Raw genomic sequence first — 15,518 nt, 5'->3', positions numbered from 1 at the left:
CCATCCACTGGTTCCACAACATTTCATGAATAACGCTCTACCTCCAATGCTCTGATTAATGCTAGCTTTTGGCTTTAGCGCACCATGTTGTGTCAGAGATTAACTCTGTTTTTTGACAGCTATAAAGTTTAGGTATTAGCCAAAGGTCAGTAAAACCTTGTAGACAGATTTAAAGGGTTCATAATATGGAAAACTACATTTTTCGGCCATTTTCCACATGTTGTGAATGTACAGTAACCGTCAATTTTCTCATTCAATGGTTTTTCTTTGTTTTTATTATTTTCTACATTGTAAATGAATATGGAAGACATTAAAACTATGAAGGAACGCATTTAGAAATATGTAGTAAACAAAAAAGTGTAAAAAAAAAACACAATATGTTTTATACTTTAGATTCTTTAAAGTAGCCACATATTGCTTTGATGACAGCTTTGGAAACTCCTAGTGTTCTCTCAGTCAGCTTCATGAGGTCGTCACCTGGAACGGTGTTCAGTGAACAGCTGTGGCCTTGTCAAGAGTTAATCTGTAGAACTGCCTGCGTTCTTAATGTGTTTGAGACCATAACTTGTGTTGTGCAGAGGTAGGGGCTGGTACACAGTTCTGTACAGTGAATAGCCCTATTCAACCAATGACCATTTATATATATATATATATATATATATATATATATAAATGCCAAAATTAGAGTTAGAGAGGGTGTAGGGAGATAGATAAATGGATAGATAGAGAGAAAGAGAGAGAGAGAGAGAGCGCTGTCAATCGGCAGACATCCCGATTAATAGGAACATCGCACAGACACACGGTTTGTCAGTTGGCAGTTGAATGAGGAATTGAAAAAAGCAGACAGAGAGAGAGAGAAAGACACAGACACAGAGAGACAGAGAGGAGGAGAAAATAAGGGAGGCTGGGCATCAGTGGCTGCAGGAAAAGAGTGCTTTGAAGACGTTTGTCATTTTTCATTCACTCATTGTAGGAGTGACCCTGAGCCCAGCCGCCAGAGACAGAGGGACGGAAGGAGGATGTGATTGAATGGTGGCATGATGCGGAAAATGAGACCATGAGAGAATAAAAGTGCTAGCCATCAGAAAAGTAGCACATCTGAGGATGAGAGTGAGAGTGAGTGAGATTATATCTGAAGGTTACTCTATGAGAATGTAAGAGCTTGTGACACTGAAGCAGAGCAGGTAAACATCAGTATTCCTGTTGCAATTGCAAAGAAAATGGCTACAGTGTTCTTCTCTATGACATTATGATCATCTGCCACCCTCTTTGGCCCTCTATAACTATGTGACTTTTAAATTTGCGAGTCCAAATCTGGTCAGGAGTTTGGTCTGGATAGCATACGGACAAATCTTTAGCTCATTATTGGTAACCTCTTTTTCAGGTTTGAAGAGTGTATGTGATTTTAGAAGGCAGTTAGCATGATGCTAATTAATGAAATATTAGCTTTAGCTAATATTAGCTACTAGGATGTAGCTAAAAAGAAATGAAAGCTAATATTTCATTAATTAGCATCATGCTAACTGCCTTCTAAAATCACATACACTCTTCAAAAAAGAGGTTTTCTTTAGAAACTGACCCAACACCATCACATTTAGCTTCAAGATATACACAAGCCACATCAACAATTTAGAGTATCGTATTAAAATTGAGAAAACTATGTAGCATTGCTAATCTTAAATCCACTAGCCCTGAGAGGATAGGAGAGCTAGGTAAAGTGGGAAACTTGAGGACAGAGACAGACAAAAGACAGTGAGATTATATTGCAAGGACTCTACCAGACAGAGTCAAGACATTAATGGAGAGCATGTGGAAACAAAGGGCGAGCAGGTAAACATCATGAAAAGTGGAGAAGACGGCTAGATCTCTCCTCCGGAGACAGAAATTATGACCCCCTTGACCCTCCCCACCACCCAGTTGTTTGAGGCATGTGTTCAGCCTGTAACTCTGTGTTAGTCATCAGCTCTTCCCACTTGACCCTGAAGTGCCCTGTTTTCTTCAGTTTGTGGATGACAGACAGGCAATCCAAACCCATTCCTCCATTATCTGGAGTGGAGAGTGCTATCTTAGTGCTATGCTGTTTGGAAGAATGGAGTGAGATCCGTCTGACTGCACTCACAGTGAGGAAAGATAAGGGTAACATGTCCTATGAGCCCTATTATGCTCTTTATATAAAAAAAAATGTTAGTTGATACATAAACATTGTTGATCATTTATGGTCCTGGAGATAAAATTTTACAGCATTAGAACTTTTGGAGATATTCATCTCATTCAGATAAAAATGATATTATTTACACATGCAAAACACACCTGAGTATTTAGACAGAGATCTTTGTGATACCACAGTGCTGTAAAATACTGTAATATCGTATGCTTTATATATCTGTTATACGGATTGTAAGGTCATACATTGCCTAAAATATGCTTGTCTTAATTCTTATAACTAGTAAAATCTGAATTTAAGTTGCTTTACCAAAAAATATATGACTTTATAATATCAGGATTCATAACACTGTGTATAAATAAAACGTTGTTCATCATCTAGTCTACAGTGTTCTTATGAACAGGAATTATAATGCATTATTGAACCTGATTTTATGAAGTCATATATTCTCACTCATTCTACTACAGTAAAAAGCCATAGCTCTGTTTTAACCAAGCTCTGCCAGACAGTTTGTTCCATCTCTAATTATCACAGTCCAATCAGCGTTAGGTTTTGTTCTGTACAGACACGCCTCTTTTTTGGGCAATTTCAAGATGGTGGAAAACTCACATAATTCATTCGTTCATTCATTATCTCTAACTGCTTATCCAGTTCAGGGCCGCGGTGGGTCCAGAGCTCACCCAGAATCACTGGGCACAAGGCGGGAACAGACCCCGAAGGGGGCGCCAGTCCCCCACAGGGCAACACACACACACACTCACACCTACGGACACTTTTGAGTCACCAATCCACCTACCAAAATGTGTTTGGACTGTGGGACGAAACCGGCGCACCCGGAGGAAACCCACGCAGACACAGGGAGAACACACCACACTCCTCACAGACAGTCACCCGAAGGAAACCCACACAGACACAGGGAGAACACACCACACTCCTCACAGACAGTCACCCGGAGGAAACCCACACAGACACAGGGAGAACACACCAACTCCTCACAGACAGTCATCCGGAGGAAACCCACACAGACACAGGGAGAACACATCATACTCCTCACAGACAGTCACCCGAAGGAAACCCACACAGACACAGGGAGAACACACCAACTCCTCACAGACAGTCACCCGGAGGAAACCCACACAGACACAGGGAGAACACACCAACTCCTCACAGACAGTCACCCGGAGGAAACCCACACAGACACAGGGAGAACACACCATACTCCTCACAGACAGTCACCTGGAGCGGGAATCGAACCCACAACCTCCAGGTCCCTGGAGCTATGTGACTGGGACACTACCTGCTGCACCACAGTGCCGCCCAAAACTCACATAATAATAATAATTAAAAAAATCTCTCATGTTAAGGCTCTTTTTTCAAGCTGCAGAGGGTTTGCCTCAACATATTTCCTCATGTACAAAGTGAGGCATGTTCCAAATGACCCCCTACTGTATTCCTTACATTGCTCACAATGTAGTGAAGTACATAGTGAGTAGAGCACTAATTAATTTTGGGCACAACCCAGTGTATGCATACGAGTAGAGAGAGCAGCTAGCAATCTGGTCAGTATGACTTCCATAAACTTCACAGTACTCTTTATTCTGGTACTCCTGCAGAGCGACTCACAGATTTATTTGTTTGTGACACAGTTGATTTTTGATTCGCTCTAGCAGCAAAGTAACTTTATTGAAGAAGAGTTTTATAATGAATTCCTGGACAAAGCTCTCCACAAATACTGTACAATAAGTTGATAAAGAGAAAGCTTTAAGAATCTAGTGGCTACTGGTGGTATTTCTGAGTTGACCACAGAAATAAAACACTTCAACGTTAGACAACACTGTCAAGTTAGATTCCTGATTAATTTGTACAGTGGAATGTGCCCGTTGTCTAGATGACTATCACTTAATTTACCCCCTGAACAAGCTGTCATCGCAACCATTACCCACCCTGAGAGGTTTGGCAGGAGTTGCCACTGCTCTCACATAAACTTCTTAAGAGCAATGACACTGGTTTATGGCAGTTATCAAAAGGCATATTCCAGTGAATGCCACACATATAAAGTTTTATGAATAAGGAAGTGTTACCAAAATATGTCTTAGTAGGTGAAGGCGTCTTAAATGTAGTGTATGTTTTTGCTTTTGTAAATAATTCTCACGTGGTAAAAGCAATACTACATAAATACAGCATTCATAAGGTTATATGATATTATATCAGCTGGCAGAAACTTACATAAACATGTCGCCATGAAAGGAAACGCTTATGTAAGCTTTATGTGTTCTCAGTGTTCCTCTAAAGGATAATGACTTTGACTAATGTGGGTTTGTGTAATAAGATTGGATTCTTTACTCAGTCCGGTCATTTTTTATTGGTTCCATTCATCACAGAATTAATCTTTAATTACCCAGTTATCTCACAGCAATGGTGGATCATTTCACTTCTTTTACAAAGAAAATGCTTGCAGCAAAGCAATTCATTTTTACCAAGTATCATAATTATAGATGTCTACAAACAATTTTCAAATTCACGTAGAAAAATATTACTTAATTTTGCTGTCATCCAAATCGTAACTTATTTCGTGACTTCTATTTTAAACTGTTTGAAAACAGCAGCTGTCATTTTTACTGTATGTTGTTTAGAAACAACTAATTAACAGAAATGGTCAAAAATACTAGGATCTACTTGCTTTAATGCACCCTACAGTGAATATTTATCTCTCCTCCTATAAAGTTACTTTTTCAAACACACACGCTTTCGTTTCGACAGTCGTGCTGTTATTACCTGAGTTTAAGATGCTTTCACTCTTGCCAGGGTTTCATTTCTTTGCAGTGTGGCTCTGAGCTCAGCGATGCTTTCCTCCTGCCAGTGTTCTACTGTAATCTGAAGTGACACTCATGCCTCAGTGAGAGAACATGAAGCCAGGGGGAACAGATGCACTGACTGAGGGCCAGACAAGGACTAAACTGCATCTGGCCAGGAAAAAGAGCTGCTTCACGCCTCTAGGCCTTCAGTAAACAACAGAGCTGTGAGAAAACAGCACTCTAAAGACTAGAGGTGGCAAAGCAGCACTGTATAAAGGAGGCCTGCAAAGTTCTGCACACATTTGCAGCATGGAGACGAAAGCAAGGTTAGGAGTCTAGCCAGAGGACTTTCACTTGTGCTTGCCAAGGTCAGGGAATGAACCCCTGTCAGCTATACCGAGAGCAGGGGTGTCGTCCACTACACTATCCACCCACGTGTAGATTTAATAAATGCACTTGGGCTTGAGAGAATATGCTCTTGACATTTTTCAAATCGTCTTGTTGCCCAAATATGACCTTTTCCTGTGGGGATTTATGGCTCATTCCCATGACAACATCAGCCACCATCTGTTGTTGTGTTGACCCCAGAGGTGGAGTGGCATTTGATGAGTGTGTCTGTGTGATATGCCAGGCCTATGTAAACTCAACTAAGTGTATGTGTATTGCACCTGCTTGCTTGCTAGTGTGTGAGTGTGTGTGTGTGTGTGTGTGTGTGTGTGTGTGTGTGTGTGTGTGTGTGTGTGTGAGGTCAGTCAGCCTGGGAGGCCACAGATCATATTTATCACATTAGCCACGCGGCTCTGTCTATGTTTTGGCAGCTGAGTGTGAGGCGCTCAGTTTCTCTCTCTCCCTGTTTGTGTTTGTGTGTGTGTGTGTGTGTGTGTGTGTGTATTGGGATTCATTTTTGGGAATTCTGCTGGACCCCAGTGGAGGAATTCTCAGGGCAGTACCAAGAATAACCCCTGACCGATTGACAATGCTAATTGGGGTTCAGCAGAGATCTGACTCTGAATATTGTCTTCCAGGCAGAGTATTGACTTTATAAGCAGTGATGCCATGTACAAAGTCATGCATACTCAAAAGATCACACCCCATTTCCCAGTCTGTTTCACATCTATATGAAACAATCTGTCTCTCTACACACAAGTGAAATATGGCATGAAGAAACTAATCTTCAATCACCAAATGTAGTTTACCAGCCGTGTACCGTACAGTGACATGGTGTCTGTGTTTCTTTAGCTTTGCACTGGAGCTAAAACCTCTGTGTGTCCAGTCAGCTTTGTGCAGATGCATGCCTAACTCCCCACATGTTTGTCTGAACTGTTTTAAAGTTGTTAAGCATTTCCAAATAGATCACTTATGTGGTTTCTAACACAATGGCAGACAGCTCTCTCTAAAAACCAACAAAGCTGCACTCAAACTGGCTTAAACCAGTAGTGGCATCCATATAGTTTTGGATGAAACTCCCACTCCAAAAAAAAAAAAATGCAGTTTCACTACTGCACACCCCACTGTTTGGGGTCTTTATAGTCCTCCAGCCAACACTTGACACTGAGCCTGGTGGCCTTAGGCTTATTTGTGGCTGCTGCAGAGCGTTCCATTTCATTCAACTGAGTTACAGTGTGGATGTGTTCACAGTGGGAGCTCCTCAAGAATGCTGTGTCTACTAATCGTAAAGAGTGTCTACTAGGGTGACCAGACGTCCTCTTTTACCCGGACATGTCCTCTTTTTTAGACTTAAAAAATGTCCGGGCGGAATTTCACAAACGTCTGGGATTTTGTTTTTCTAGAGTTTACATTGAACTTCGAGAAGCGTTTCATTCACAAACTAGTCCCGCCCTCCCCTACTCCGATTGGTTCGCTTGAGTGAAAAGGGGGCGTGGTGAAGTAGCCTAAAATCTTCTGATTGGACGGTCTGACTGTAGATCTACCGTTATTGGTCGATAACCTTCTCTGTAAACATTTAATTGGTCAGTCTGCACGTCAGTAGTCCTTGTTAACGTCAGGCAAAGCACCCCCCCCCCCCCCCCCCCCCCCACCGTTAATTTGTTCATCTGTCTTCTGTAATCCCTTCATCTGGTTTAGATCATACCTGGAATTATTGGGTGCAAGGCAGGAGCACTTCCTAAATATGGCATCCATCAAAAGGCATCACACAAACACACTCACACTCACACAGTTCCACACAGCCAATACACCAACCAATAAGTAATAATCTACAATAAGTGTAACCTATAAATATAATTAAAAATTCAAATATTCTCCTGTTTATTTGTCATGTTATGGTAGCCCTTGTTTAGTTTGAAATATGACTACTGTCAACAAAAAATAACCTAAAAACTAAGTGGGCCGAAAATGGCAAGCAATGGCAATGCATTCATTATGAGTTCCATCAAAGGAAAATGTGCTGCAAAAGCATGTACATCAAATTGTTCTGTTCTAGGGGATAATATTGTATCCAAATGTATGTGTCAGGTTTGGTTTAGACGATTTAAAGATGGTGTTTTTGATGTTGATGGTCAGGAGGATAGTGTATTAATACTTACTAGGGTTACTAGTGTTTCTTTTGAAATAAATAAAATGACAATAATGACATGGCAGCACAGTGGCACAGCAGGGAGTGTCGCAGTCAAACAGCTCCAGTCCCACTCTGGGTGACGGTCTGTGAGGAGTATGGTGTGTTCTCCCTGTGTCCGCGTGGGTTTCCTCCCACAGTCCAAAAACACACGTTGGTAGGTGAATTGGCGACTCAAAAGTGCCTGTAGGTGTGAGTGAATAAGTGTGTGTGTGTCGCCGTGTAAAGGACTGGCGCCCCCTCCAGAGTGTGTCCCCTGCGCCCAGTGATTCTGGGTAGGCTCCAGACCCACCACGACCCTGAACTGGATAAACAGTTACAGATAATGAAAGAATGAATAAATAAATACTCTTTTTTTTCTGAGAGTGTGGGAGAATGTTTGACATTTTTTGATACATTTATACATTACACAAAAATGCTTTAAAACCTATTGGTAAACCTACTATTTCCCCTGTGTTTATTTGTTATTCCCCTCACTCGCTCTTTCATATTAGCTCATAGTGGCAGTGCAAAGCTAAAGAAGCGAGATTCAGACACTCAGCTTGTCATCTGCTGGTCGACTGTACTTGGGTTAAGAGGAAAACAGTGTACATTTTTTGCCAAACTATTCCCCTCCAAAGACTTGCTATGGAGTATCTGTCCCTTTGAGATAAGGAGTTCTTTAATAAGGACTTGGATTGTGGGAGCAGGTGTCTATAGAACGTGCTCCACAAGTTGTTATCCAAACCGTGGCAGACTATCACACAGAGCACACTGAGGGAAACATGACTGTAATGCAAGGCCTTTATAGAGGCAGCCGATACCTGAAAGTCTAGAAAGGGGCCGTGGAGGAAAGGTAAGCTGTCGATAACGCGCATCATACTTGACTTAGAGTTGAAGTACTTCATAGCCCATGTATTAGTGCTGCGATTTTTCTCTCTAATGGCCTGCTCCCTCTGCTGCTCGTCGCCAAGAAGTGGGTGCATCTATTGAAACACTGTAATTCAGAGTCTGAGGGGATTGCTGTGTGTATCCTCTGCTGTCTGCCTTTGTGCTTTATGTCAGACGAGGAGAGCGGCACTGTCACAGCGATGGATGGAAGTGCTCTTATAAGGCACCATTAGGAGAGAGGGAATGGGGTAGAGGAATAGGAAACACACACACACACACAGGGAGAAAGAGAGAGAGAGGAGGAAAGAGCTGGAAGTATAAGGAATAGAGAGGCACAGAGCTACTGAGTGAGAGACACATAAAGATATAGAGAGAGCAGTATATTAGATTTGAAAGTTGTTTCTTCAAAGGCCTCTGAACCTACAGTCGCTGTAGCAAAGTAGAGGTGACTCCAGTCTCCACACACACAAACACACACACACACACATTTGTTTTCATGCACTATGGAGGCCATTAAATAGATTTTGTTCATTTTGTGAAGAATGAACACTCAGCTGCCCGTAAGTACTCTTAGCCTTATCCTAACCCATACTTCAAACATGTCTTCACCTTGAAACTGAATAATACACATGGAAGTGCAGTCCCCAGAATGTGCGTGTAACAGGTATGGGTCCTCACAAGGTTACATTTTTCTGGTACACACACACACACACACAATCACTAGCCTTATTTAAACCTTACTCCATTAATTGCTTTTTAAATTGTGCACTGGGGTTTCAATTTGATTGTAATATTTCAAGGGTCTCCATTTTCCAGGGTCTTCTCTCTTAGAACTATTTTATCCATTCAGAGTTCTTGTTCCTGTGTTCCCAGGGTCCTCTCCATTCCTTGTGTTCTTATTGTAAAATTTACTACGAATCAACTGTGTCCGTGTTGTCCCTTGATTTAGTTCCACGTTGCCTCAACCTTATCAGTTTAATAAGGAGCACAATTTGCTCTGATCTGATTGGTTTAATCCATAGTTCACCTATTCCTTCCATAATACATTCCTTCTAGCATAAGTTTGTATAACCATCATTTGAAAAGTTTGCGCATTCTAATTCTGACCTCTCTGAAAAACTAAGATTTTTGATGTAAAAGATAACTGCATGCTTCGCTAGTTAATTAGCTAAGAGAGGCTAGCACTACCAAGAGCATATGTCTTCAAAACTGAGGTATGTTTTATTTTATTAATAGCTGAGGGAACAATTGACCCTATAAAACACTATAAATATTCTCAATTTCAGTCTAAAAATGAGTGGAATCTCATTTTTAGCACCAAGATAGCATTGAGCAACATGCTTAAATCATTAAACATTAGCCCCAAATCATTCATTCATTATCTGTAACCTCTTATCCAGTTCAGGGTCAGGGTGGGTCCAGAGCCTACCCAGAATCACTGGGCACAAGGCAGGAACACACCCTGGAGGGGGCACCAGTCCTTCACACACTCACATCTATATGGACACTTTTTGAGTCGCCAATCCACGTACCAACGTGTGTTATTGGACTGTTGGAGCACCTGGAGGAAACCCACGCAGACACAGGGAGAACACACCTCACAGACAGTCACCCGGAGCAGGACTTGAACCCACAGCGACACTACCTGCTGCCACCCAGCCCCAAATCATGCTGTTGTTAAATCTCAAGCAGGTTTGCTATTGACGTTCCTGACCCTGTACAATGTACGATGTTCTTCCAAAAATGTCTTCAAAATGGCTGCTGTTTTAGCCACGCTGCATGCTTTTATCCATTTATATGCTAAACAGTATGTCATTATGTGTCAGCAACCACATAAGCAAGTCAGTTTGAAATCACTCAACCACTCAGTATAGTCTGAGGCAAATGTGGAATGATTTAGCTGGCCAATGCTAATCACTTAAATATAAGCATCCATTACTCTTTAGTGGCATTAACCCCATAGCTCCGGTAAAAAAATTAAAATAAGTAAATGTCAGGTGTCAGACAGGGCTTAAAGTGGAGGTGTGTAAAACTATACTTTAACTCTTGAAAGCAGAAGCTGGAGGGAAGGCAGAAGGCAGCAAGGGTGGAATGTGCTGATGAGGGCTTTTTGCAAGTGGCCAGTGTTTGCACTGTTTGTTTATGGCTCGTGCTGAGCCTCATCGCTTCCAGGCTGGGTTCGGCTGAGTGAGTGAGTGCTGGGTTGGAGCGGTCAGTAGCACACACACTCACGCAGGGCAATTAAAGGATTTGAGGCATGAGCAGGGAATGCAGCTATGCTCTTTCTCTCTCAGCAGGAGAACATTACACTGTCCAAGAAGGAAGGAGGGGCCTTCAGGGTTGGCAGAGGTTGGCGAGGGGCCAGTCCTCCATTTCCCTTTTTCAAGAGCGCAGGAAACCCAGAGGAACATTTTATTCCTCAAAAGTTGCTTGTTGCTGGCTCAGGACACATTATGCTGATTCTCCTAAAATACCTTTTATGAAAAAATGTTACCTATAGGAGAGAATTACCAAAGAAGGGATTTCTTTAAAGCCCCTTTCAGTGACTAAACCCTTAAAAACTCACCACTGTTCATCAGAATTTCATATTTTGAGGTTAAGGAGTAAACACTTAAAATGGGGTTTGATGTACGTCTACACTTTCACCTTCTTTCAGAAGACACAAATCTATGAATATGAAATTAATGAGAAATGGCTCCCATTTTTATGTATGTTGCACAGGGTGACCAGACGTCCTCTTTTACCCGGACATGTCCCCTTTTTAAGACATAAAAAATGTCCGGGCGGAATTTCACAAACGTCTGGGATTTTGTTTTTCTAGAGCTTACATAGAACTTCGAGAAGTTTCGTTCACAAACTAGTCCCGCCCTCCCCTACTCCGATTGGTTCGCTTGAGTGAGAAGGGGGCGTGGTGAAGTAGCCTAAAATCTTCTGATTGGACGGTGTGACTGTAAAGCTACCGTTATTGGCCGATAACCTTCTCTGTAAACATTTAATTGGTCAGTCTGCACGTCAGTAGTCCTTGTTTGCGTCAGGCAAAGCTCATGTACCTACCTTCATCTCGAGCAGCTATGCCGTTCTCGGATGAATTAAAAAAGAAATTCCCATGTTTTCCCATGTGTAGCAAATAGAGGTGTACTCTTTTTCACCATCTCAGATCTGGTCACCCTAATGTTGCAGAGTTATTATCACTGCTAATCTGAACAGTGTGAGACTAGTGAGATCTCCACTAAAACTCAGGAGGAGACACAAGGGCTTTTTTTTCCAACTAACTTCTCCTTTCTCTTTTAATCTGATCTTGATCATGGAAGGACCTCTCTCCTGTTTCTCTGAGGGGTGGGAACTGTGTCACACTGGGAGAGGTCATCTGTAAAACTCCTGTGTTTGTCGGCACATGCCAACAGCCTCCCCATAAACACCAGCTTTAAAAAAGATGTTCCCACTGTACTGCAATGCGTTTTCATCGAGATATAAAAGTGAAGATTAAATGGTCACGAGTAACATTTGGCTTGGGCTTGGCTTGGGCTCCTGTGTTTATTTATTTATTTCTGTGCCTACACGAGCTGCACTTGGAGCTCATATTTTGGGCAGACTCACAGTACGTGGAAAATCACAGCGTTTACAGGCCGAGCCGCTTGTAAATCTGGATTAAGGGTGAATTAGGCCACATGTTTGGGATGTTTTAAAGATGCTTTGCTGTATTTAACAATAAACTAAATTTCATCACGCAGTGCCAAAGGATGTAAAAAACGAAAGGGTTTCGGTGGGAAAATAATATCTGGCCTAACAGCCATGTTTGAATCCCCCTTGAGCTGGAGCCAGTAATGTTGTGTATTTGTCAGTAGAGGGCGCACTTAACCCTTTCTGTAGTGGACGGAGGTCCTTTCTGTTTTCTCCCAAAACTGGAAAACAGGAGGGAGACTGAATCCTCAGAAATGTCTCGCAAAGTCGGATTTCTCAGTTAGCCAGATAACTTAAGCCCGGTGTCGATAATTTCCCAACATTAAAGTCTCTCAGCCGTTCTTCTGTTGGATAGTGCTGACTTCAGGCTTAAGTTTGGCTAAACTGACTTAGTCTTGTTTTGAATGAGCCTAGGCGGATATACGTCAAGAAAAAGTGTGTACAGATGGAAATATAAACTGTTCTTTTTTGTGGTCACTATGAAAAATGTTTTATTTATATAAATTAAAACTTACTCGAGGAATAAAAAACAACAACAACAAATCTTGTGGTAGAACTTTCAGCTGTTATTACCTCATTTTGGAACATTTCCGTTGTCACGTGCGATGAATGGGTTCTAACCGAAATCTGAAAAATTGAGATAAACGGTTTTCTTCGAGCAATTATGACGTATTCATTTGCTTTGTCTGTCAGTGAAGGAGGGGATTAAATAGCAATAAAGTCAGTGTACATTCTAAAGGAGACTCAAAGATGTGAAACACTGAATAATGAATGAATTGATAATATTGACCTGGATGTACTCATTCTGATTAAGTGTTTGAGAAGGTCTTAGAGAGAAATGATTTCCCGCATTTACTCTCTGGGTCTTTGTCTAGCGGCAGTAAGTCAGTGCAACTAGACTAGTTTAATTTCATCACCTCAGTTTCAGTGGCCTTGATTTACCGCTACTACAGTTCAATAACCTGGACGAATGAAAGCCTTCACAGCCATCACAGTCTCTCCACGAGCTGTTTCTATCTCACTGAGGCTAAAGGTCACTTCAGTTCTGAGTGAAGCTTGTTTATTATTTTATAACAGCTATGTGCACAGTTTTATATCACACATATATATTTCTGACCGCTTTACGTCAAATGTTAGGACATCTGACCCATGGAGAACTAACAGGCTGTGGAAATATAACACACAGAAGAATTAATACGTCAGTTATAGGTTAATTAAGTGTTGATTCATTTACCACAGCAAGTTAAACCTTTCTCCAGTCATGAAGTAGTATCACAACGCAGCCTGGGTTTCATCACTGCCTTTCTTTCTTTCTTTCTTTCTTTCTTTCTTTCTTGTTTAATGGTTACCTTTGCTTTTTCATTTTTAATTATTACCTTCTCCTTTTCTTTTACTTTCTCATTATTTTAGTCTTTCATTTATTCATTTCTACATTTTTTTCCTGTTTGAATTTCACCCCCTCCCTCTCTCTCTCTGCGTCCCACGCGCTCTCAGAAACTGCAGTAGTGACTGTGTGATGCTGGGGAGATTTGAATGAAATCGAAGTGAAGAGTTGCTATGAAACACACAAACGCACGCACGCACACACACACACACACGCGCGCGCGGCCACACACTTCCCATCTTGGCTGTGTCTGCACGTGGTGGAGCGAATCAGTGATGTACACTGAGTGTGTGAGTGTTTGAGCCGACGTCGCACGTTCTGTAGCCCCTCCGCTAACTTACACGGTGTCGTTTGGTCCTCACGCGCACCTACAGACGCGTGCTCAAATACTCGCGCGCGCGCGCACGCGGTGGACTTGTCCGGGCGGAGTTTCTGTGGAGGACTTTCAGCTCGTCCTGCCCCTGGATCCGGTACCACCACACCGCACTGGGGCGGACAGACCTCACGCTCAAAAATTTTTTTTTACAATGGAAGTCCGCAGTCTGCGATTTTCCGCGCCCTGAGGAAAAACAGCGGCCACCAGGCACGTGCTGACCACAGCTCCGGCGAGTGTCTGGTCACTTTCTGAAAAGTTTTCTTTTCTTTTTTTTTAACCGGAGCATCATGAGAGCCGCCGCGCGCTTTCCCAACCGCTCCGGAACTTAACCAGAGATTACAGGAGAAACAGAGGAGAAAATAACTGTGTTTGCGTTCGGATACTGAGATTATGCTTCATTCACAGCGGGACTGGAGGCACTTTGAGGAATTGTAAAAGCACAACAACAACAACAACAAAAAAAACAGCCCGAGAAATGATGGAAAGGCTGCCACGACCTATAGGAATGTTACTGTTTATTTTACTGGGATTACTCCGCCTCAGCGCAGGTAAATGGACTTTCCGTGTGTTGTCTGTCACTCTGAGGTGGATGCCTGTAAATGACATGATAGAAGTGTGGAGTCTAAAATACTGGACATACTGAGTCCCAGGGTAGAAAACTAGCCCTAGAACACAACGTTAAGGTTTGGGAAATATGGCCAAACCCAACACTTCGACTGGAAACGTTTTTCGGCTTTAATACAGTTACAGGAAGCTTTGTAATGAAGCCATGTGCTCGAGGAGCCTTCAAATGCTCCTCTCAAAAGTACAGTCAGTCACTGTGTTCAGTAATTAGGGGTTAATTATTGAGTTAATTCATTTTTAACGTAATTTAAATATTTCACAAAGTTTATATCTCAAAAGAAAATAATATATTTAAAAGTAATCCTATCATTAAAAAATATATAGTTAATAACTTATTATTAATAGAAATGTAATTCAGTTTTACTTTCTACACATACATTAACACAGAACTGTGCCAAAATAAAGACAATGGTAGTTACACTGCTTCATTTAGTACAGCTCTTTTCATTTCATTTTTTTACCTTCCTAAAAGTACAATATTTCAAACTAAAGGTGTGCTCCTAAAGTAAAGCGTGTTACTATTTCAAACCTAAGTTTGAAAAGCTGCGTACAAGCTAACATGCTACAACGATATTAGTAGCTTATACACTCTGATACAAATCAGTATGATATTATTGTTACACCCCTAATATATCTGTCAAGGCATAACCCTGTATCTACATTTCAGATGTTTTTCATTGTTTTTACATACATTAATAATGGAAAATCATGATAAATGATTAAAACAAATTTAGAAACATTAAATTGCAAATTGAAATTTCCTTCTGAAGCTCTTTCTGTGGAGATGTAAGCTTTTCCTTCAACAGCAATGATCTATAGTGGCTGTCAGGACAAAGCCTTTTATCTTCTTTTCTCATGCTTCAAAAAACTCAAAACTCTTTAAATATTTTGAATATTAAGGTGAAGTGACCAGTGGAAATGGTACAAATACGCTCTCCTACATTATTTACGTTACAGTTTATACAGGGGTTTGTTCATAAATTGTACATAAATTCTGCCTGTGCTTAATTTACCTTATGAGTCAATGTTGGTGTGTACCATATGCTTGT

At 41.5% G+C, this 15,518-nt stretch overlaps 1 protein-coding gene across 3 annotated transcripts in view; it reads left to right on the top strand.

Annotated features, from left to right (window-relative positions):
- Positions 1 to 15,518, top strand: part of LOC136674271 (roundabout homolog 1-like) — a 237,555-nt gene that overhangs the window by 46,344 nt on the left and 175,693 nt on the right. The window contains exon 1 of one of the 3 annotated variants that reach the window (XM_066650186.1): positions 13,825 to 14,393. The exons of the other annotated variants lie outside the window; for them this stretch is intronic. Coding sequence (XP_066506283.1) covers positions 14,321 to 14,393 — 73 coding nt within the window. The 5' untranslated portion in view covers positions 13,825 to 14,320. Of the gene's footprint in view, positions 1 to 13,824; positions 14,394 to 15,518 lie in introns of those variants that run through there. 3 annotated transcript variants of the gene reach the window in all.

The sequence above is a fragment of the Hoplias malabaricus genome, chromosome 18 (assembly GCF_029633855.1).
Source record: "Hoplias malabaricus isolate fHopMal1 chromosome 18, fHopMal1.hap1, whole genome shotgun sequence".
Lineage (NCBI taxonomy): Eukaryota > Metazoa > Chordata > Actinopteri > Characiformes > Erythrinidae > Hoplias > Hoplias malabaricus.
The sequence above is the reverse complement of the archived record's forward strand: the minus strand, read 5'-3'. Positions and strand labels throughout refer to the sequence as shown.